General features: G+C 44.7%; 2 protein-coding genes and 1 non-coding gene across 4 annotated transcripts in view; 1 reads left to right on the top strand and 2 right to left on the bottom strand.

The window, feature by feature from the left end:
- The window catches only part of invs (inversin), a 20,970-nt gene extending 12,916 nt beyond the window's left edge, over nt 1-8,054 (top strand). For both annotated transcript variants that reach the window (XM_019270767.2, XM_027286228.1), the window contains exons 9-19: nt 127-298; nt 992-1,147; nt 1,243-1,364; nt 1,614-1,721; nt 1,835-1,941; nt 2,021-2,230; nt 3,052-3,218; nt 3,331-3,913; nt 4,506-4,657; nt 6,971-7,057; nt 7,142-8,054. In XM_019270767.2, coding sequence (XP_019126312.2) covers nt 127-298; nt 992-1,147; nt 1,243-1,364; nt 1,614-1,721; nt 1,835-1,941; nt 2,021-2,230; nt 3,052-3,218; nt 3,331-3,913; nt 4,506-4,657; nt 6,971-7,057; nt 7,142-7,257 — 1,980 coding nt within the window. In that variant the 3' untranslated portion in view covers nt 7,258-8,054. The remainder of the gene's footprint in view (nt 1-126; nt 299-991; nt 1,148-1,242; nt 1,365-1,613; nt 1,722-1,834; nt 1,942-2,020; nt 2,231-3,051; nt 3,219-3,330; nt 3,914-4,505; nt 4,658-6,970; nt 7,058-7,141) is intronic.
- Nucleotides 6,710-6,782, bottom strand: trnat-ugu (transfer RNA threonine (anticodon UGU)). The gene has a single exon. It is a non-coding gene; the product is annotated as a tRNA-Thr (tRNA).
- tex10 (testis expressed 10) overlaps nt 7,835-8,958 on the bottom strand; it is a 9,591-nt gene continuing 8,467 nt past the window's right edge. The window contains exons 14-16 of the mRNA XM_027286233.1: nt 8,674-8,874; nt 8,333-8,543; nt 7,835-8,239 (exon numbers count right to left, since the gene is read on the bottom strand). Coding sequence (XP_027142034.1) covers nt 8,117-8,239; nt 8,333-8,543; nt 8,674-8,874 — 535 coding nt within the window. The 3' untranslated portion in view covers nt 7,835-8,116. The remainder of the gene's footprint in view (nt 8,240-8,332; nt 8,544-8,673; nt 8,875-8,958) is intronic.

Genomic DNA, 8,958 nt, shown 5'->3' with positions numbered 1-8,958 from the left:
CTTATTCTTTATATGCCCGATTGTTCAGTCCAAACTTAAACCATAAACCTACAATACCTTATAACGTACAATAAACTAAACTAAAAATAATTGTCTTTCTGTATGTGTGTGTCTGTATGTGTGTAGGAGACAGTGGGTGTGTTTTTGTCCCACCCATCTGTGAAGGATGAACCTGATCTGGAGGGGAGGACAGCCTTCATGTGGGCTGCTGGGAAGGGCAGCGACGACGTCATCCGCACCATGCTGGCCCTCACCCCTCATATTGACATCAACATGGCAGACAAATACGGAGGCACCGGTGAGCACCCGAGAAAAACAAGAGCAGACTCACTTTGACCCACAACCCCACTCCACATTATACTGTGCACTCACAAACACACATACTCCCGTCCGTGTTTTTTAGGCTCGGGGTGAGGTTGTCACAGGGGATTCCCCTTAAGGTGCTAGAGAGACTGAGAGAGAGAGAGGGAGGTGTTACTGTCAGCAAAATGAGTGTGAACTCAAAGAATAGACTCCCACCCCTGCCAGCACTGTCCTCTGACACACACACATGCAGACACACATGACTTATTGCCACGCTCTGACCCCCGGCGGTCTTTGAAAACATATAATCTCCATGGCGATAGCTCCTCTGCTCAGCCAGGCAGTCATTGTTTATGCATGCATAACATGCAATGGTTGAGTCATGCTAATGAGACGGTGTGAAGGGCAGCGGAGCTGACTGGTGCCCAGATCACTTCCATGCACTTGACTCTAGTCTGCACTGTCTGGGGGCTGGAGAGAGGATGAGGAGGGGTAGCCACAAGGAGGCTCAAGTGTATTGCTCGTCATTAACTTTCGCTGCCTGTTTAACCCTCCATTGACCAGGCTGTGGCCAGAGAGGAGTTGCAGTCAAGGAGATGAATGAAGCAGAGTAGATGAAGGAGGAGCAGTGAGGCAGTTTATTGTCCAGTTAGATAATTTTTATTCATGTGTGTGTGTGTTCACACAGCACTCCATGCGGCCTCCCTGTCAGGCCACGTGAACACAGTGAAGCTGCTGTTGGAGAGGGGAGCGATGGTCGACTCTCTGGATGTGATGAAACACACGCCGCTGTTTCGCGCTTGCGAGATGGGACACAGAGACGTCATACTTACGCTCATCAAAGGTGGGTGCAGCTGGTAGGTAGATGGGTGCACGTGTTCTATTAACTACACATGTTGTGTGTCAGTCTCAACATGAATTTAAATGTGATGAATAAAGGTTCTGCACGTGTGGACCTGGTAGACGTGGACGGTCACACCGCTCTTCACTGGGCAGCTCTGGGAGGAAATGCAGAGGTCTGCCAGATATTGATGGAGAATGGGATCAGTCCCAATGTACAGGTATGAACACACATACTCAAAAATTTAAAGTAGCTCAGGATGTTTAATACAAATCTGGATTTTTAGTCCATCCCTGTGCAGCTCTAGCTGGATTATAGATTTGCCCACCATGAATTGCAACAACATTGGGTGGCTGAAGCGGCATGTCTCGTATGCTGTGTTATCAGCATGTGAATGTAAAATCAGGATGCGTCTCATGAATGCTGAGCTACTCTTTTGATTGTTAAATATTTGACTACTCATGGGCAGGACCAGGCCGGACGGACTCCTCTGCAGTGTGCTGCGTACGGCGGCTACATCACATGCATGGCTGTTCTCATGGAGAACAATGCTGATCCAAACATACAGGACAAGGAGGTAAAAAAAAAACGACTCGATATCCACAAATGCACCCACACATCTGTCCATCTTAGCTAAGCTTTTGAGTGCAACTGTAGATTGAACGGGTGTTCTATTTTATGGGTGCACAGGGGCGGACTGCTCTCCACTGGTCGTGTAACAATGGTTACCTGGATGCTGTGAAACTGCTACTGGGCTACAATGCTTTCCCTAATCACATGGAGCACACTGAGGAGAGGTGAGGAACTGGAAATGAGGAGACGGGGTTGTAGAAGTGGGGGAAATAAATGAATGACACTGCTGTATGTGTTATGCAGGTACACCCCTCTTGACTACGCTCTGCTGGGGGGGCACAGCGAGGTGACTCAGTTCATGCTGGAGCATGGCGCTCTGTCCATAGCAGCCATCCAGGACATCGCTGCTGCCTCCATCCAGGCTGTCTACAAGGGCTACACCGTCCGCAAGGCCTTTAGGGAAAGGAAGCAACTCCTCATGAGGCATGAGCAGCTGCGCAAGGATGCAGCCAAGTGAGAGATGAGCACACACACAGACATACATACTTATATATACATGTGCATGTCTTACTCATTGTTTCTAATTCCTTATGATGCTTATAAGACTCTCATAAACATCCATCTCTTGGTCCCAAAGATATTTTACTTTCACATGCACTGTTCATCACTCACTCCTGTTTTTGTCTTCATTATCTGTCTCTGTCTACTTTTTTTCACCCCTATAGGAACAGTCACACTCGCTCCATATCTATCTTTCCCTCTGTCATCCCTGCACACACATACATCTTCCCCCTGTCTTTCTCTTCAGACTTGTTCTCCTTTTGTCATTTGCTCACCAGTCTCACCTTTCTGTCTTACACGATGCTTTTGAAAGGCAAATTTATTTTAAGCACACTGGCACATTAACGTCAGCTTTTTCCTGGTATTCAAAGCAGTTAGGTGAAAGTCTTTTATAAGATGTTTTTCTTACTCAGAATATTGTACCGAAAAATCTGATTTTCCTGATAAATAACCAGGTTTTGACTAAATGTAAACTGATCAGTTTTCATGTATATGTACGCTTAATGGTGAAATAGTGCAGCTAAAATAAATGTAATGTTAAATATTCTCATCATTAATCTTTGGTGAACACAATGTTTTGATCTTTCCTTTCAAACTGTTTAAAATATGAAGGATTATGAGTGAATATAAAATATAATGATATGCTCATCATTACATTTATCCTTTTACATTTAAACAAGCTTGACACATTCATTTTTTCACCTGGGCTTTGTGCATTTTAGACTTTATTATATATGCCATGATTAGATCCAACAGCTTTTCTTTGTGTTCAGAAAACGAGAGGAAGAACAGCGAAGGAGAGAAGCTGTGCAGCAAATCTCTTTGGCTGCTGCGGAGAAACGGAGGGTCCCTCTGGTGAGAACAGACCCAGAGAAGATCTCCTTAGTCCCTAAATCATCCAAAGCTGAACGCACTAAAAGCAAAGAGGAGAGACACAAAGGTACAAATGTGCGAAATTCTTACAGTTTGACAGTTAAATGGTGTTAGTGATGGAGACTTAATTAAACATTTGTTTTCATGTTTTTTTTTTCTTTCTTTTTTTCTCTCACTAGTCCACAAGAGCAGATCCTCCAGAAGAAGTAAAGCAGCTGAACCACATGAGCTTCCCGATGCTTCGAGTTGTCACTGTCATGTGACCGGGGACACTGTGTCTGGTGTTCCTCAGACCACCAGGCTGAAGGAACTTCTCTCTCCTGCCAGTTGCAGCCAGCCACCCAGCCTCAAACCCAGACCCCCCTGCACGCCCAAAGTCAGGGATCAACCTTCCTCAAACACATGCACTCCTTCGACAAATGTTCCTGTGATGGACCAAACTGACACTATTACCAGAGAATGCACCCCTCAAAAAAAGAGGGACACTCACATGACTAGTGCCCCAAGCAAGTCTGATGCCCACACCTCTTCACAAAAGCACAGAAACCACACGGAGCAGATTACAGAAAAGGCTGCCACCAAAGACCAAACTCACACTCCATCATTAAGAAGCAGTTCATCTTCAGACCACAGGAGCCCTTCGAGAAAGACTCATTCTACCGCACACGCATCCATCACAACACGCACACATGGGGAACTCAACAAAGAGCAGTGTTGGACAAGGACCGAGGCTGCACGCATCATCCAGCGAGCTTGGCGAAGGTGAGTGTACGTGTGTGCGCTTGTGTTTGTACCTGGAGGGGTGTTCAGTAGCTGAAGCTTATCTGGCTGTGGGAGATTGGTAGTACCATGTGGTGCCCACATGTGCCCTCTCCCACATACATGCCAACCCGTTCTCATCTCTCCTGTAACCGCGCCCCCTCCTATGTTTGGTCTGGATGCCATCAACACTTGAGCAGTTGGGGGGAAAGCGTGGGAGATGGGTGAGACAAGGAGGCAGGGGACAGACGGGCTATAATCTAGAGCTTTCATACTGGTTTAACAAGAGGCTAAAAGTTCAGCCGTGCTGCTCTAATAGCTACCAGCAGCCTCTCTTTGCTTTTCTCTCCCTCTTACACACTCTGTGTTTCTCTTAGAGGCTGCCAGTCCGCCACAGGAGGCCCTCTGTTTCCATTCAGCTTCACAATTATATTCTGTATGTGCTGCCTATTAACTGCCTTGAATAAACTCTGTTTACTTTGTTTATGCTTAGTGAGTATTAGTGTGAGGACTTGCCAGCTTTTAGACCTTTGAACGCTGTCTGAGATAGTTTTTTATTGAACGTGTGTGCGCTCGCACGGATGTGTGTTTGCAGGTTCCACGCACGCAGGCGGAGAGAGGTGAAGGCCCGCGAAGAGGTGGAGTCAAGCGATTCACACCACGCCCAGAACAGGAAGAAGACAGAAGTCCGAACACAAGCCAATAAACCGTCAGCGAGTAAGAGCTCAGTGCTACAAAGTATCTATGGTGAGATCATTTTTTAATATGTATGTATCAACGAAGCCCCCATCCCTAAATCATCCAACATTCCCGAGCCATTGAACTAATATTACAAAGATGATATATATAGTGCAATGAAAAACCCACCAGAACAGGATGCAATGAGATTCAATGAGGGTAATACATATATAATAAGGGCTATGTTTGTTTTTTTTTTAAAGGTGTGGAAAAGAGATACAGGATGCATGTGTCAAAAGGCCGGGGGGTGAAATTGAACCCGGCCCGCTGTGGTAAAGCAGAGAAATCAATATTTTGTGTCAAATGATTGATTTAAAAATTATTTTATTGGGTCAGCAGTTCCTTCATAGTCTATGATCAGGACTGCATCCATAGCAACCTTCTGTTATTCATAGCAGCTGACTGCTATACAGAAATAGCCGTAAAATACCATGGTTGACCCATCAGAATCAAGCATTCAACAAAGCCGTCTAATTAAGTATATTACTGAGCAGTCATACGCCATCCTGCTGACGTACATTACACACAAAGCAGTACCCGACAAATGCATTTGCTTCTGTTTGTGAAAAAAGGATTTACAGGTCCTGGGACTTTGGTCATGGGATTTGTTGATGATAAAAAAAAGTATATCAGAATAAAATATATCCTTATCCACAGAGACAACCACACACACTTACATTCACCTAGTAATTCCATGTATTTGGACTGTGGGAGGAAGCCAGAGTACCTTGAGAGAACATGCAAACTCCACACAGAGAGGCCTCGGCCGGGGTTTGAACCAGAAACCTTCTTGATGTGAGGCAACAGTGCTAACCACAGTGCCACAGATATAGGTTATAAGCAGATGCAGCCTCCTCTTAAACTCCAACTTATAGAGAGTACAACAGCAGCAGTTTCCTGCCACATGTTCCAGTGTTGATTTACCATTTGAGATGGGAGCCTCTCTGTCTTAACTGAAGTCATAGCTCTTGGATTACATAAAAGCCCCCAGAATTGGAAACAGATTGAGATTTGGTGGTATTAAAAGGAAGACACTGGAAATCAGGGAGGTTGTCATACCTGTATAAAACACGCTGTAAGTGATGAAGACCAGGAACAGGAACGCATGTAAATGTCTGTGTGACGCTTCAATCCACATACCAGGACAGTATCAGCCTGGTTGGCTGTGTGGAACCTCTGGTAAGGTTTCGCCCCACAGACAAGCCTGACCTTCATCACACATCACCAGGTGATGATGGGAGAACAGGCAGAAACCTTGCTGCGCCAAAACATATAAGCATGGACGCCGTCTTTGCTCAAAGACAGATAGATAGTTGACCTCCCCTCCTCCGTACCCCAGACTCCTCACCGCAACCCAACCCAACCTTCTGACGTGGTTTTCCCCTCCCCCTTCTCACCTCACCTCCCTCTCTACCTCTCTCTTTCTCCCTCTCGCTCTCTGACAGTCCTGGCACTGTGAAAAGTTCAGAGCTGTCAGGGGGAATGTCAGACGACTGCGTAGAGCAATCTGCTAAACACACACACACACACACCGACATGGTGCCACACACACATTCATGAAACTCGCACTCATTTTATTTAATTTTTTTCTGAGAAGTTGACAGACATTTGACACACAAATTTTGGACTGGGTCACACTGCAACGTTAATCATCATAAACCATTTTCATCCCTAATTGCGTGTTATTCTATGTATGTATTCATGTAAATGTATCTCTATAATCTCTGTTCATGTATCTGCAGAAACACACATCAGGGAAATGTGTTTTTGCATCACAGATAACAAAAGTCCACATGTCAAACTATCGCTGTGTGCAAATTTGATTGATTTGTTGATTAAAACAATCCCACGCCTCTGCACTCCACTGCAAACACTGCACATTAAAACAATTTAATTATATATTTCTGTGAAGAAAGACACATCATCATCAATGCGAATAAGCATTAAGACTGTTGAATTACCTCTCGTAGACCTGTGAGTGTCTCTAATGAGTGATTGGAGGTTTCTTTTAATAATTTAGATGTTTGTTTGTGACCATTAAGAACCAAAAAAGTCACATTTAGGCTCCAGTGAGGATTGAACTCACGACCCCTGGTTTACAAGACCAGTGCTCTAACCACTGAGCTATGAAGCCTTTGATATGTATCACACTTTAAGATCACCGATATAAAGGCAACACCTTGGATAACCATGGGTGTGGGACTGGAGTAGATCAACTAGTTATAGGAGCGTCCCGAGCTTTGTTGTGCAACACCAGCTGATTGAAACTGCAAATCTAAATGGTGATATCCTCTAAACATTTTTCTTTACCGTCCTTTATAGGGAACTCTGTGGCCAGACGAGGGCGTTCACTTCGTGGATCTCAGTCTCAGCTGCTCCTGGACATGCCGCTACGCACCCAGAGTCAGTGTAAGTGTGTGTACATACACAAAAGTGCAGTTTGAATAGAGTGAAAATATTTTAAGAGGTAATTTGTATGTGCTTATTTTACAGTGAGTGGTATAGACTACGTGCACCTGACTGATGCTGTGAATCAAGCCAAGCAGTACTCTTACCATCTGAGACCACATAGTGCTGGACAAGGGACCAGAGGCCGGGGAAAACATTGAAACCACACGCACACACACTTCATGTTCTTTGATGTTTTCTCAGCTGGCTGGCCACCTTACCTCTATAGAATTACTACACACACATTGTTCGCTTGAATGTGCCAAGCTTTCTAAAATTAAGCCATATGACATCAGAGCCATGACCTCACAGGGTGGGGTTAAGTCTACAAAAATGGTGTGTGTAAAAGATAACCTTTCATCCATTGTGGAAGAAACACATACACACACCATCTCCCTCGTTCTCGCACACACACTGAGATAACCTTTCCTCCTGTTGTGGAGAATGAGGCAGTCTATCAACAGCCGGTCATAGAGATAGCCCACCTGCAGCCACGGACGCGCGCACACACACACACACACACACACATACACAGTTATACATCCAGCTCCACGTCTGGTCTCTAAGTGCTTTCCCTCTCAAGATCTATTTCTTAACTATGCAGTTTACTTTAATATGTATTTGCACAAAAATAATCCACATTGTAGAATTTTAGATACATACCTCATTGTTTGTTGGTTTTTATTGTATTATAAAAATAAAAAAACAAATGTTAAAATAATAAAAATTGACACAATATGCAACTCTCTTGGATTTAACTTTATTTTGCCTTTTTTTTGTTTTGTTTTTAATGAAAAGTTGGCAGGTGCCCCGAGTAAGCACTGAACAACAATACTCCAACAAACAATTACCAGGCTAAGAATGAAGCAATAAACGACGCAGAGAAAAAACTGGAGCTCTTAAAACAAGAATGTGGAGTATTCATTGTCACAATAAAAAACACTTCTCCTCCTCTGTATTTCTGTCTGGTTTTGTTTGTTGTATGTTTGAGAGGGTGAACTGACGAACACACCGGGTCGGTCAGTAAATGTCTCGAAGGCCCAGGTTTCCGCGTCGAGCTGAAGAGCTGTGAGCCACAGTGACACTGTAACAGTACAGCAAGTCTGTCAACCACTGCTCTCTGGTCGTACCCCGGGAATACCTCTATAAAAAATTTTAAAAAACACACAGAGAAATCAGGTGATCAGCCTCCATGAGCGGTTAACATCCGTTATCTCACGTCTGAGCTGTGTTTACCGTGAGGTGTTGTATGATCTCCTGCAGCAGAGTGGCGTTGGCCAGCATCTGGTTGTGAAGCGGCGTGTGCTGCAGCAGCATTGACAGGATCTGTCCGAGCTGTGGCAGCTCCTCCTCGTTCAGATCTCCAACACGCAACGACTGCAGAACCAGTCGCAGCAGGCGGGGAACGGTGCTCAGCGCTGACACACAAGCACCCCATATTGCCTTCCTGCAAATGTGAGACAAAAGGTGTTGTAAATCTTTATCACTTGATGTAGGAAAACGGCAAACTGGTGTTGTAAAAAAGGAAATCATTTGGAAATACAGATATGTAAGGGTTGTAGTGACTCAACACACACCTTTTGTGGTTGGTTTCAGCAGGTAACTCCTGCTGCAGGGTGATGAGCAGAGCCAGCAGGCTGAGGCAGCAATGTGACAAGAAACGCAGCACGGGCTCAATGGGCAGGACAGACAGGTCCACTAATCTGGATACAGCTCTTAGCAGCCCGGCCGCCATACTGTCAGGCACCACCCCTAACTTGGTCTGAGACACACACACGTAACACATACAGGATATTTAGTCAGTAAAATTAATAAAACGGCAGTAATGCATAACATAAAATAAAAATATATATATATTTCTT

Source organism: Larimichthys crocea, chromosome XIII (assembly GCF_000972845.2).
Source record: "Larimichthys crocea isolate SSNF chromosome XIII, L_crocea_2.0, whole genome shotgun sequence".
Lineage (NCBI taxonomy): Eukaryota > Metazoa > Chordata > Actinopteri > Sciaenidae > Larimichthys > Larimichthys crocea.
This window is presented reverse-complemented; position numbering and strand designations above follow the sequence as displayed.